At 36.5% G+C, this 15,235-nt stretch overlaps 1 protein-coding gene across 2 annotated transcripts in view; it reads right to left on the bottom strand.

Moving 5' to 3' along the window:
• Positions 1 to 751: 751 nt before the first annotated feature.
• The window catches only part of HOMER1 (homer scaffold protein 1), a 145,176-nt gene continuing 130,692 nt past the window's right edge, over positions 752 to 15,235 (bottom strand). Inside the window, exon 9 of one of the 2 annotated variants that reach the window (XM_040449916.1) lies at positions 752 to 3,849. In XM_040449916.1, the coding sequence (XP_040305850.1) occupies positions 3,661 to 3,849 (189 nt within the window). In that variant the 3' untranslated portion in view covers positions 752 to 3,660. The remainder of the gene's footprint in view (positions 3,850 to 15,235) is intronic. The other variant, XM_040449906.1, reaches the window with a different exon arrangement.

The following is a 15,235-nucleotide window of genomic DNA, read 5'->3' as shown; positions in this document are numbered from 1 at the left end:
AAAAAATATTCTCTCATTTGAAAATTATCTTCTTAACCAATACTTACTATAGTACAGCATCCTACTTGAGAAAAAAAATTTTTTTAAACATGTCATTCTGAACTACTTCTTACCTGAAAGCTTCCTCAAGATTTCATATAAATTAATTTACCTTATGAATGATAAGGAAACAGAGCTAAACATGAAGAAGACAAAAATTCAATGAAGACTATTCCAGGACTTCACGCACAGCTTATCGGGAAGGGTAAAATCATTTGATACCCAATAAACGACACAATTTCTTAAAAAACAAAACACTGCCACGAAACAAGTTTTGTCTCTGGCCAGTGTCCCTTCCAGAACAGACAGAAAACCAGGTCTGCAGGGAGAGAGCAGCTGAGATGCTCACTCCACAGTTAAACACAAACATGGAAGGCCAGAGCACACGTGAGAGAATACATTTAATTTTAACAGGGCAGAAAAGGAGCTTTAAAAGGTGGTAGTTTAATTTCGAGTGTCCCTTTTATTTCCACTTGAAAAAAAACCTGCAAGCTTTTCCTCTAATTGCTTCCCAGCAGTTAAATGAGAGCAAAACATGAAATCCATGACAGGGCTGAAGCTCTTCTGTGAGGACAAGGACGGATGTAACTTCATGAACTTTTTTTAATCTGCAGAAAGAAAGGGGGAGAAGAGCGCGAGAGAAGGAGCGAGAGACAAAGAGGGAGAGAAGGAGAGAGAGGAGAAACAAAAACTAATTTTCCAGGCAGGGAGATACTCATAAAACCGTTTATGTCAAAGTTAGGATTTCACAACATAACACACTAAATGTGAAATCCAGTAGCACCTGTAGGAGTTGAGCAAATGCTGCCATCGCTTAAATGCCTTTTAAAAAGTATCTGTAAAAGACTGAAGGAAAAAGAAGATAAAGTACATTCTCCAGAGAACAACAAATGTATTTCAAAATAAAAACTGTATTTTTGTTTTTCCTTTTTTTTTCAGTTGTTTTTTGTACAAGAATTCATAATTATCATATAGTAACTTATACACAATGGGATCGATCTCTGCTCTCCTTTTCTGTGTCACTTCAAGTCCATGTTCAGGCTACAGTCCCCAGCATCATTTTCTGATAAATATATTACCACAGTTTGATCTAAATATAGATACATCATAGAATACTTGTCTCTGGGAAAAATCAAATTTTAATATGCAAACTTTTATTTCTATAATACAGAAATGGAGAAAACTACAGTAGGCACACAACCTAATTATGACTTGTAGATGACGATTTCTAGATACTCTCCTACTGTAAATGAATACTGAAAACAGTCTAAGAAGATTTTATTTATATGTGCACTTGTGTCCACCTTATCCCATATACTGTACACGTCTAAAGACATTCTGGGAATTTAAAGGTGCAGCCCTCAAGTTGTTAAATCCCTAAAAAAAGAAAAAAAAATTAGGCCTTATTGGACAAGGAAAAAACTCACAAAATTTCCAATTTTAAATTTCTTATCAGTAGGAAAATATTAAAAATAATTTTCTGTATATACATATGGGTATATGTATATATTGAATTACACACATGTCTCACATATCAGTACAATTCAAGTGGAGACATTTTGGTGAGTTATTTTCCCATTAAATGACAACTATGTCAAAATTTAAAAATATCTTATTACATCATTAAAATAATTCACTTACCATTTCAATAGCTTATACTGTTTTTTTTTAATTTTTAACTCTTCATAACTAAATTCCCTGATCCCTAGTGTTAAATCCCCTATTTAAATTAAAATCTGGTGCTCTTTATTACTCAGAAACTGATGGATAAAATCACATCTACTTCAAAATTCCATCAATCAAATAATTTTATTACCTGATTTATCAGAGAAATATCTCAGCTCTGAGCTTGTGTACCTAAATCATCCTCCCTATAATAAACAGGTGAGGAAAATATCCTAAAATAGATGGAGGTAACTTACATGATGTTATAGCACATATAATACATGATGATTAAGTGTCTGATATAAACTGTTCAGAGACACCTGAAAACTCACTTTAGAAACTAACTTTAGAAACAAACCATTTATTTTTCACTCTAATATAAATTAATATGTATGTATTTACATACATACACATACATATATAAAACAAAATTGTCTAGTGTTGCGTTGCTGCTTGTGAGTGAAAAAATGGTTACAAATCGATTAATTAGCTTAATTTTGTACTTAACAATTCAATTGTTTTGGGGTACAAACAAAGTCAGTGCATTCGTAGACTCCACAGAGTCAGATACTCAAGCATACACTTTAAAAAAGAACCCTCCTCAACATCACAGGCATTGTACAGCAAAGATATATGGACTCTGATGCATTCCTAATTCCATAAGCAGACTAGACAGCACTTGGCTCACTTTTAAAATAGCTTCTTCAAAGAAATATAGAAAGAAATGCATGTTTGCTAAAAGTCTTTTAAAATTACATCAAAACAACATTAAAACTTGTTCATTGAGAAGAGCCTGTTGAATTCTTGTTTTGAAATGCCTAGTTAACAGTTCAGAATATTGCCTTGTGAGGTTTGACTAGAGATGTGGTTGATGTGAAGACCCAGACAGAGTACACGGCTCCAACCCCCACAGTCCTCTGATTGGCTGTTTGATGGAAACGGATCCCCTTTAAAATTGCTATACACCTTAAAATGATCTATAATAAACAGTTCCCCAGTAACCATTATTATTTGTAAATTGAAATGCATTGATCATTCAGAAAAGATTTCTTGCAAAATATATAAATAAATGTAACTGCATATTCTGTAAATATACTTAACATTGCTAGACCAGACCGTCAATGACGGGCTGCTGTATTTCAGTACTGTGTGTCAAATTTATTAGAAATTTAAAAAGAAAAATTTCTGAGGGACTCAGCTGCCTTCGTTAGTTGGCTTTAAAATGTGTAATAAAATGGGAGACAATATCTTCTCATAAATACATGGAATCAATGTGGAAAAGTAAACTATACAGCAGACAAGATTAAAGAACACCAGAGTGTACCAGAGTGGTCACCGAGTGAAATATCTTCCAGTATAAAAAAAGGGAAGAACTCTATACACCCAGTTCTAGTTAAGTATGTTTCAATTAAAGATACAGCTCTCTCTCACTCCTGGCAAGAATTAATTGGTAATGGCACTGCTTCTTAGCAGTGCAAAAATATCCTGAGAAATTATTCAGATTACAACAGAAGACAGGGCTTTCATCACTAAATTTTTGCACAAAACACAGCTTTAGATATCATAAATAAATTAATTTAAGAAGCAGATAACCTTCACTGTGTTGAACACAAAAAGGGGATGTGACCCAGACATTGTTAATTCTCCCATTGGCTAATATCAGAAAAAAAAGATTGCATTAAGTGTCTATTTATAACTTTCTAGTTAACTATGGCCAATAATATACATGGAGGTAATTTGTAGTTCAAGTTTTCATCTCTTTTTTTTTCCCCAACTAGCTACAAGCTGAATTCTAAAATTTACACTGAAATATACAATTCCAATTTTCAAAAGATCATCCTCCTGGAGGAGGAATGATATTCAATTTTTTTGTGCGATCTTGATGCAGAGCCCAAACAGTCCTATGAAGAGAGACAGTGTATTTTTTAATCAATTGGCACTGAAATTTAACTTTTCTTAGCTGCATTCTAGTAGCTTGGCCAAGTTATCTCGTAACTCTGTTAGTTCAAATATTTTTCCATCAAGAATTTCTAAGAGTGTCTTCAGGTTATTGCGAAAAGCTTCTTGTTCATTCTGACTTTTCTCCAGACGTTGCTCTAAGTCAGACAGCTGTCCCTCCAGGTCTTTGTTCCGAATTTCTACTTCCTTTAGAAACAAAAGTGTGATATATATACACAGGTCAGTTCATGACTTAGAAAGCAATATAACTTTTGTTATTACTAATATTCTGGTAGTTAATGCACGTGGACGAGTAGGAGGATGAGTTTCTGAATCTCAAGGTAGTACCATTTAAAGAGATTTTTAGAATTTTGCCATCTGAGAAATCCATGCGTTTTATGGACAGGCTTGTTCATGAATCCATCCAACCATCCACCCGACAAAAACTTGCTGATTGCTTACTTTGTGCTAGGCAACCCTTCAGGCACTTCAAATACTTAGATAGGATTAAAGACCCATTTTGTGGATTAGCTACATCTCATGTCAATTTCTGCCTGCCCATTCTTCTTATTGCACAATTGCGAACACACTCAGGTGAAAGCAAACAGAGAAAAAGACAAATTTTTTTCTCCTCATTGGCAATTCCTGAGAAAGATTGTGGGAAGACAACAACTTTCTAAAATGTGGTGTTAGGAACCTTTGAGCATGTTCATTATTCTTTGTTTTGCCTATCAAATGGATCGAGGTGGCAGAGCAAACAGCTCAAGGGCTAAAAACTATAGTTAAGACGTGTAATAAGTATACATACGAGGGAATTAGAAAGCTGACATTCCAATATACTGCAAATCATGGAAAGAAGAGAAAACGACAAAAGGGAAGTAAAGGTACATGACAAAATTTTTTTTAAAAAACAGAATGAAGTCCAGCATACTTAAAAATCAGAAGTTATTACTGCTCTAAAAATGTTCCTAAGCATAACAAATATAATAAGTGACTCTAAAAAACAAAAGGATATAGTGAGCTAGAGACTTAAATTTGGTTAAAAATTCTAAATGAGAAAAACAGCAGAAAACAGACTATTACACTTTAAATAAGCTATTCAGATAAGCAATTCATAGAAAGTTATATATTCTTTCTGGAAAGCTCATTTTTTTTTTTTTTTTAAAGTAGGTTCCACACTCAGCATGATGTCCAACACAGGACTTCAATTCACAACCCAGAGATCAAGAGTTGGAAAGCTTAACTGACTAAGCCACCTAGGTACCCCAGGAAACCTTACTTTTTAAATTTTTCAAATGTAATTTATTTTTGAGAAAGAGAACACAAGCAGGGGAGAGAGAGAGAGAGAGAGAGAGAGAGAGAGACAGAGAGAGACAGAGAAAGAGGGGGAGGGAGAGAAAGACACAGAATCCAAAGCAGGCTCCAGTCTGTGAGCTGTCAGCACAGAGCAGGGCTTGAATCCATGGACTGTGAGATCGTGACCTGAGCCAAAGTCGAACACTTAACCAAGTGAGCCACCCAGGCGCCCCTTAAATTTTTTAAAAGTTTATTTATTTTTGAGAGACAGAGACAGAGCATAAGCAGGAGAGGGATAGAGAGAGAGGGAGATACAGAATCTGAAGCAAGCTCCAGGCTCTGAGCTTTCAGCACAGAGCCCAACACAGGGCTCGATTCCACAAACTATGGGATCACTACCTGAGCTGAAGTCTGACGCTTAACCAACTGAGCCACCCAGGTGCCCCCAGGAAAGCTCACTTTTACATCTGAGAAGAATTAAGTGATTGACACAAATTATATTTACATATATAAATTATATGGAATAAAGACAAAATTTTGGTGTTAATAATACAATATGAATCAGCCCGAGAAAACATGTTTCAAGTGTTAATGCATCATTTAAGTGTAAATCTCTAAAAAAATTACAGCAAGTCTAAAGGGTGGTAGAACACTTTTTTTTTTAATTTTTGAAAGAATCCGGTAAATGTTAAATGAAAAAAACAATACCAAGCAGCAGAGTGCAAATAGACAAAAATTGGTATGCATGAGGACAAGCACTGGAAATTACTGTACATAATAGGAAATGGTTGCAGTTGTTAGGATTATGGGTATTTTTACTTTTTATATTTACTTCCCTTAAAATACCTGTAAAAATTCAACTTTTGAGAAAAATAACTGGGAATTTGGCTTGAATACACAGAAGAAAGTAATCCTGATCTAGGATTCTGAACATAAATGTTCACTTGCTCTGACAGAAATAACTAAGAGAAAGGCCTAAGCAAGAATGTCACAGAGGAGCTGCAAGAACCTGGGAAAATATAATAAAGTAATACAGCAGCTCAAATGAGTTATAAATGAAGAATTTAAGAAACCTCAATCTAATATTAAAGCATTTACTGATGAGCGGCACCTGGGTGGCTCAGTTGGTTAAGTGTCCGACTTTGGCTCAGGTCATGATCTCACGGTTTGTGGTTGGAGCCCGACGTTGGGCTCTGTGCCGACAGCTCAGAGCCTGAGTCTGCTTCAGATTCTGTGTCTCCCTGTCTCTCTGCCCCTCCCCTGCTCATGCTCTGTCTCTCTCTCAAAAATAAACAAACATTAAAAAAAAAAGTTAAAAAAAAAAAGCATTTACTGTTAGGTATTTCCCAGTATGTTTCTAATCTTTTTCCTTTGAATAATCCACAAAGAGAAGATAAGTAAACTGAGAGCAGGATCTGAAACCAATAAAATACTTATAAATTCATAGGCACATTCATGGAGGCTCCAAACTATGAGGGAGAAAAAAGAGCCTGGGATCAAGTGTAAAAATTCCACTCATGATTGCACAGTATGCTCTCTTGCTTGCTTAAACAATAAGCTTAAGAGTAGAATGTTTCCAACTATAAAAATAGACCAAATGTCATTTACTAGAAAACACCCACTTCACCAGGCACCACCCATTATGCCCTCTAAAGCCTTCCTTAAAATGAAAGCCTTCTTTGTTCTCCTTGCCAATCAATGAAACATCCAAACATTTTCAATGGAAGCATGCAAAACACCAAATTTCCTCAGCTATTAAAATTGCATTGTTCTCTCTAGACAGAGATTCATACTCTCAACCATTTCTCTGATTGGAGGAATTTTAGTAGGCAGGTAACAAAAGGGATCCAATACAGTGCTGACAGTGCTGGTCTATTCTGAAGCAGAGAATATAATCCTAGAGCAAGAATGGCCAACGCTGTGCACATGGGCCAACACAAGGCAACTGGAGCCCTGGTTTGTGGGCACTTCCCAGTAGTCCACCTTATGTCCATGTTTTCCAAGCCTCTTCTTGCCGTTTATTCTCACTCCTAATTTATTCTTCTACTTATAACCACTTGTGTGCTACTAATTTCCTCTTCTCCTTCCCTGACAGGTAACCATGTGCCAGGGGCATCCAGACCTGGTTCGGTCCTGATAAAGCAATGGAGGCCCTTCGAATGTTTTAAAGGGCAATAATTCAAAGTATAAAGGGGTGTCTGGGTGGCTCAGATGGTTAAGCATCCGGTCCTTGATTTCAGCTCAGGTTATGATCTCATGGTTGGTGAGTTTGAACCCCATGTTGGGTTCGGTGCTGACAGTGCTTGAGGTTTTCTCTCTCTCCCTCTTTCTCTCTCCCTTAGCAATAAATAAATATTAAAAAAAAAAAAGTATAAAATCTTAATGGGTAGAAGGTCACTCTCTGTGTTAGATATAGAGCCTAAACACTAGAGTGATTAAAAAAATTTTTTTACAGAGGCTCCTGGGTGACACAGTCAGTTAGGCATCTGACTTGCATCTCAGGTCATGATCTCACAGCTCATGGGTTCAAGCCCCACGCTGGGCTCTGTGCTGACAGCTCAGAGCCTGGAGCCTGCTCCAGATTATGTGTCTCCCTCTCTCTCTCTGTCCCTCCCCTGCTCACACTCTTTCTCTCCCTCTCTCTCAAAAATAAATAAACATTAAAAAAAATTATACAATTATTACCATTATAAATGGGACCAGATCAGGTTCATTTTCTAACAGTTTAAATCCTGCATTTTTAATCTAAATAAAAGTTACAGGAAAATTGTCTTGGATATCTGATTCACATCTTAAGCTGATATAAGTAAGATATACTGCCCTATTAGATCATCAACCTTCATATGTAACAAGACATATATAAATCATCAAAACAAGAACTAGTATTTCAACAGAAAAAAAGGGGCAACAGACACACACACACACACACACACACACACACACACACACAAATTTTGAAGAAGAGCTATTTAACAATTATTTACTAAGCATCTTCTATGTACTAGAAATAGAGATAAAGCAGAGAATAAACAAAGATGGTTCTTGTTTGAATGCAGCATGCAATCTAGATTGAGGATACTCGCAACAAAAAGCAAACAAAACAGACTTCCGGGAAGCTGAGGTAATGGTGACTGCATACACTGAAATCTCCTAACCATCCTCCCTAACTAAATAAATCAATGACAAGAATAAAACCACACAAACTTCACAACTTCAAAGTTACTAGAAGAAATAGAACAATACAAACTTCAATTTCCAGCAAAGACATTTCCTAAGCTTTCTCTCTTACCTGTCTCCCAAAAAGTGAGTGGTTTTTAACTAAGAATTTGTAAACTACCCAAAACTGCCACTCAGTCCACCAAATACAAAGATGTGACATATCTTCATCTACGGAAACTATAGTAAGATGAAAACAGAAAATGAAACTCTAGACACTTCACTGAATGAAAATACAAGTCCCCACAAAAAACCAACTATGAAGCACAAGAAAACAGAAGACTCCACTGGAAATTAAATATCATCAAACAGGGCACCTGGCTGGCTCAGTCAGAAGAGCATGGGACTCTTGGGCACAAAGGTAGCTCAGTCAGTTAAGTGTCCAACTCTTGATTTCGGCTCAGGTCATGATCTCATGCTTTGTGAGTTTGAGGCCTAAGTTGGGCTCTGCGCCAACAGCGTTGAGCCTCTTTGGGATTCTCTCTCCCTCTCTCTGCCTCTTCCTGGCTTGTGCTTGTTCTCTTCCTCTCTCTCTCTCAAAATAAGTAAATAAACTTGAAAAAATATTTTTTTTAAAAGGGAAAGAGCATGGGATTCTTGATCTTAGGGTCATGAGTTTGAGCTTCATGTTGGGTGTAGACATTACACCCAAAATAAACTTTAAATACTGTCAAGCATTCAAAATAGAGCCTGAGTCCGATATTAAACATGAAAAACAGAAATGGGCCAAAAAAACAAAAAAAAAAAAAATGAGGAGTGATTAAAGCTTGATAGAAACAGAAGAAAAAGGCAAAATCACATCAGAAATAAAGACTTAATTATAAAATAAAAAATACATTTGCAAAAAAATAGTTTATTCAATTATTATTTTTCAACACTCAAGGGAATGTGGGGTGGCTGGGTGGCTCAAGTCAGTTAAGTGTCCGACTTCAGCTCAGGTCATGATCTCACAGTTCATGAGCTCAAGCTCCAAGATAGGGATTTCCACTGTCAGCTTGGAGCCTGGAGCCTGCTTAATATCCTCTCTCTCCCTCTCTCTCTGTCTGTCCCCTGCCCGTATTCTCTCTCTCTCTCTCAATTAAATAAACATTTATATAAAAAAAATCAGAGAGAAAGTGGTTGAAACAGAAGACAAAAAAATCCAATCCAGTTACGTATCACTGGAGCTCCTGAAGAAGAAAACACCCCAATAAGACAAAGTTAATATTTAAAACTTTTACACAAGAAAACTTCCTGGAAATAAAGGCAGACCTGAATCTACAAATTAAAAGGGCCCACCAAGTACCTGAGAAAACTGACCCTCAACAATCAATTCTCAGAATTATCTTAGTAAAACTATTAGATTTTAAATATAAAGGAAAAATCCTCAGGGCATACAAACAGAATGGGTTCTAAACTTCCAAGGCCAGGCATCTATACTGGAATAGATTTCTCAAAAGAGACATAAAAACAAGGTAATAATGGAGCGGCATTTTCAAGAAACTCAAAGAAAGAAAATTACAAACCAAGGATTTTATATCTACCTGTCACCCAAGTACTAAGTCTTTTAAAAAAACAGCTTAAAACCATAAGCTCTTCGGGAACCATCCACTAAAGATAAGCTTCATCCAACCAACAGATTATTGTGGAAACTTCAAAGAAAGGACCATGTACTATATGTAATATATATCAAAGAATAAAACAAGGACGGATGATGGTTAAAAAATAATATAAAAAATAATAAAATAATATATATCAAAGAATAAAACAAGGATGGATGATGGTTACTAGGGGTGCCTGGGTGGCCCAGTTGCTTGGGTGTCCAACCCATGATTTAGGCTCAAGCCATGATCTTTCTTTTATTTATTTTTTATTTTTTTAAAGTTTATTTATTTATTTGGGGGGAGGGGAGGGGCAGAGAGAATCCAAACAGGCTCTACACAAAGCCCAACGTGGGGTTCAAACTCATTAACTATGAGATCATGACCTGAGCTGAAATCAAGAGTTGGACACTTAACCGACAGAATTTATCCTGCCCTTTATTTTTTGTGATGTTTATTTATTCTGAGAGAGAGAGAGAGAAAGTGTGCACAACTGAGCACACAAGTGAGTGGTGGGCAGTGGGATGGGTGCGCAGAGAGAGGAGGGAGAGAATCCCAAGCAGGCTCTGCACTTTCAGAGCAGAGCCTAATGCAGGGCTCGAACTCAAAAACTGTGAGATCTTGATCTGAGCTGAAATCAAGAGTCAGACAGTCACCTGAAAGAACCACCCAGGCATCCCTTTATTTTTTGTAATGCTCATTTATTTATCCTGAGAGAGAGACAGAGAAAGCAAGCAAGCGAGCATGAGCTGGGGATAGGTACAGAGTGAGGAGGGAGAGAATCCCCAATCCCTGAAGTGGGGCTTGAACTCACAAACTGTGAGATGATGACCTGAGCCAAAATCAAGAATCAGAATGCTTAACTAACTGAGTCACCCAGGCACCCCTAAAACACCTTCTTTTAAACACCTCTCGCATGCAAGGTAAATAAAACCAAAATTACAGAATTTCAGGAAATAATGATAATGAAAATACTAAATACCAGAATCTATAGAATACACTTTAGAGCAACAGAGGAAAATCTATAGCCTTACACATGTATAAATAAAAGTGAAAGAATAAAAATAAAGGAATTAAATTCTCTTCTTAAAATGCTAGAAAAAGAATAAAAAAGTCAACCAAAATAAAGCATGAAGCAGGAATAGTAAAGATAAAAGGAGAAATTCATAAGGTAGAGGATAGAAAGCCAGTGACACTGATGAACCAAACCAAGTATTTTTAAAATAATTTAACAAAATAGGGGTGCCTGTTAGCTCAGTCAGTTAAGCATCTGACTTCAGCTCAGGTCATGATCTCACAGTTTCTGAGTTCAAGCCCCGCACTGGGCTCTGTGCTGACAGCTCAGAGCCTGGAGCCTGCTTTAGATTCTGTGTCTCCTCTTTCTGACCCTTCCTTACTCGCACTTTATCTCTCTCTCTCTCTCTCTCTCTCAAAAATAAACATTAAAAAACATTTTTTTTTAGGGATGCCTGGGTGGCTCAGTTGGTTAAGCATCTGACTTCGGCTCAGGTCATGATCTCACGGTTTGTGAATTCGAGCCCCACGTCAGGCTCTGTGCTGACGGCTTAGAGTCTGGAGCCTGTTTCAGATTCTGTGTCTCTCTCTCTTTCTGCCGTTCCCCTGCTCATACTCTGTCTGTCTCTCTCAAAAGCAAATAAACGTTAAAAAAAATTTTTTTTTAATTTAACGAAATGGACATACCATTGCTTAACTTTAATCAAGAAGAAAAGGATAATGAACAACTATATAAAATAGGAGTTCTTGCTGAATATATGAAAGCTAGAAGGAAAACTTAAACAGTCCAATAGCTACAGAAGACAGAATAATCCAGGAACTACACAAAAAATGCACCAGGCCCCGATGGTGTCAAAGGAGAGCTTTATTAAATGCTCAAAGATCAGATAGCTGCAATATGACATCCATGACGCCATAGCACAGGAAATGAAGAAAGTGTATGAAGTATAACTGAAGTATAACTTTAAAAAATTTTTCTTTAAAATTTTTTTTAATTTTTTATTTATTTTTGAGAGAGGGAGAGACAGAGTGCAAGCTGGGGAGGGACAGAGAGAGAGAGGGCGACACAGAATCCGAAGCAGGTTCCAGGCTCCGAGCTGTCCTCACAGAGCCCGACGCGGGGCTCAAACTCACGAACTGTGAGATTATGACCTGAGCTGAAGTCAGGACGCTCAAAAGACTGAGCCACCCAGGCATCCCCCCCAAAAAATTGTTTTTTAAGGGGCACCTGGGTGGCTCAGTCGGTTGAGCATCTGAACATGGGATTGTGACCTGAGCTGAAATCAAGAATCAGATGCTCAACCGAACCACCCAGGCACTCCTGAAGTATAACTTTGTATGAAGTATAACCTTGATACCTAAATCTTATAAATACAGCTTCCCCACAAAGGAAGAAAATTACAGACCAATATTACAAATGAGTATCATGTAAAAATTATAAATAATAAAAGATGAAAATCTAAAACCACATTAAGAGAATAATATATCATAGATAACGGTACTTATTCCAGTAATGCAAGGGTGGTTTGGTATTAGAAAATCTATTAATAAAACAAAACATATTAATAGATCTAGGGAGGGAATTATGGCTATCTCCAAAGATACTTAAAAAAAGCCATTAACAAAATTTTTGGTAAAAACACCCAAGAAAACAGGAAAGACAGTCTCATAATATGATAAAATATATTTTAGTGTTAAATCCAGCATTTTAATTAATGGAAAAATAATAGAGGCATTTTCACTAAGATAAGGGACAAAATAAGCCCTTAACTCCACTACTGTTTAACACTATACCATTGTTTTGTTTTTAACGGTTATTTATTTATTTTGAGAGAGAGAGCACATGTGTAAGCACGTGAGTGGGGAAGGGGCAGAGAGAATCGTAACCAGGCTCTGTGCTGACAGCACAGACGTGGGGCTCAATCTCATGACCCTGAGATCATGACCCCAGCCCATATCAAGAGTTGGACACTCAATCGACTGAATCTCAGAGGTGCCCCTTTACTACTGTTTTTAAGGTGTAATTCGACAAGAAAAATCAACAGAGGCATAAGAATTGGAGAAATAAATAAAATTACCTCTGTTTGCAAATTATGTGTTACCGTACCAAAAAAATCTTACTGAATCAGTGCAATAAATGACAAAACAGCCTCAAGTAATAAAATAGTCAGGTAGCAGCATATAAAATAAGCATACAGAATTCAACATATACACACAATAATCAAATACAATGATAGAAAAAATCCCATTTGAAACAAAAAAAGACAAAATATGGATAAACAAGAAATATGCAAAAACACACAAAAACCTTAAAACACTCCTAAATAAATTTTAAGCAATCCCAATAAAAGTTTTTTATAGAGCTACATTTTTAGTTGACACAAAAACTGGTATTGAAGTTAATACTGAAGTTCATATGATAAAATAAATATGTAAGAATATTTAGAAAAGCAATGAAGAAGAAATGCTGTGAAGATTAACAGGCCTTCCCAGACATTAAAGCTTCTACAATTAATGCAGTGTGGGACTGACACATGAATAGAGTGACCAATGGGGTGGAACAGGAAGTCCAGCAATAGATCAAAATACACATAGAAATCAAGTATCTCCAATCTCTGGAAAAAAGAATGATGTTTTAAATAAATGGTAATGAGATAACTGGACAGGCATTTAGAAAAAGATGGAATTGGATACCCATCTCATACCATACACAAAAAAATAAACCCCAAGTACTCGAAGATCTAAAAGTAAAAAACGAAACCTTGTAAGTGCTAGAGGGAAATATGGATAAATTCCTATATTATCTCAGTTTAGAAGAGTTAACTAACTCTATTATTCACAAGCCACAAGCAAGTAAAGAAAGGAATCAATCTGACTACTACATAAAGCAACACTATCTTGGAAAAAGTAAGAAAAACAACAAATTGGGAGAAAATATTTGTAACATGTAATCAGATATATAAAGAACTCCTGAATACAAAGAACTCTTGAAAAAGGACCAAAAAACCTATCGAGAAAAGGCAAAACACATGAACACCCAATCCACACATATACAAAAAGATACTGAAAAGATCTTTAAGCTTATGAAAGAAGTTCATGTGACTCATAATAATACGAGATACACAAGAGATGCCATTTTTCACATATCACACAATTAAGAAGTATGACAACACATTTTGTTGGTGAGGCTATGGAGAAACATGCACTCATGCTGGTGGTATGAGTGAGCACTGCCATAACTCATTATGGAGGGAAACTGGACAATATTTAACAAAACTACTTATATGTTTATCTTCTCACTAAGAAATCTTGCTTCTAAGAATCTTTCCTGTGGGTGGCTCAGTCAGAAGACCATGAGATTCTTTTTTGTTTTTTTAGTGTTTACTTATTTTTGAGAGAGAGAGAGAGAGAGAGAGAGAGGGAGACAGAGAGAGAGACAGAGAGAGAGAGAGAGAGAGAGTGTGTGTAGGGGAGGGGCAGAGAGAGAGAGAGAGAGAGAGAGAGACAGACAGACAGACACAGGATCCAAAGCAGGCTCCAGGCTCTGAGCTGTCAGCACAGAGCCTGATGTGGGACTCGAACTCACAAACCACAGGATCATGACCTGAGCTGAAGTTGGATACTTAACTGACTGAGCCACTCAGGTGCCCAACCATGAGACTCTTGATCTTGGGGTCAAAATGAGCTCAAGCCCCATGTTGAGTGTACAGATTACTAAAAAAAAAAAAAAAAAAAAAAAAAAAAAAAAAAAATCTATCCTGAATACACACCTCCAATGATAACAAAATACCTATGCACAATATTACTTGTAGTATTGTTGCAGAACACTGGAAATAGCCTAAATACCCATACAAAGGAGTGGCTAAATAAACTATCAACATAGAAATGAGGTACTATACAACTGTAACAAACATGAACAAGATCTGTATGAACTGACAGAGTGATCTCTACAATATGTTTCATGTTAAAGAAGCAAAGTGCAAAAGAATAATCTAGTGGATGTAATCATTTAAAAAAAGGGAGGAGAGGGTAAACAAATAGATCTGTTCATTTGTGTAAAAAGAAACAGAGAAAGGATCAACCAGAAACTAATGTGACTGGTTACCGACGGGTGGCAGATGGATACGGGGGGTGGGAAGAACGGGACAGAAACTAGGGTAGTCTGGACTGAAGGGGCTCATACTTCTCTAAAGACATCTTTCTGAATAGTTCTGATTTTTGGAACCACACTAATGTTTCATATACTCATTAAATGCATGCTATAAAATGAAGAAGAATGGGAAATAAAATACATTTAAAATGGAATATGACACAAATAAACATAAATGTGTTTCAAATGAAGAACCTAGCCAATTGCAGAGGTGTGGAAGAACTCACCCAATAAACTTTGGATACAGGCTAAGGACAAAAAGAATTATACTGATCTCTAGTTGGTAAGGGTTTGTTTGTATTTTCTTGCAGTGGTTTTATGTAGTAATTCAACAACT

The sequence above is a fragment of the Herpailurus yagouaroundi genome, unplaced genomic scaffold, assembly GCF_014898765.1.
Source record: "Herpailurus yagouaroundi ecotype Mexico unplaced genomic scaffold, PumYag 29, whole genome shotgun sequence".
NCBI classification, from domain to species: Eukaryota; Metazoa; Chordata; class Mammalia; order Carnivora; family Felidae; genus Herpailurus; species Herpailurus yagouaroundi.
The sequence above is the reverse complement of the archived record's forward strand: the minus strand, read 5'-3'. Positions and strand labels throughout refer to the sequence as shown.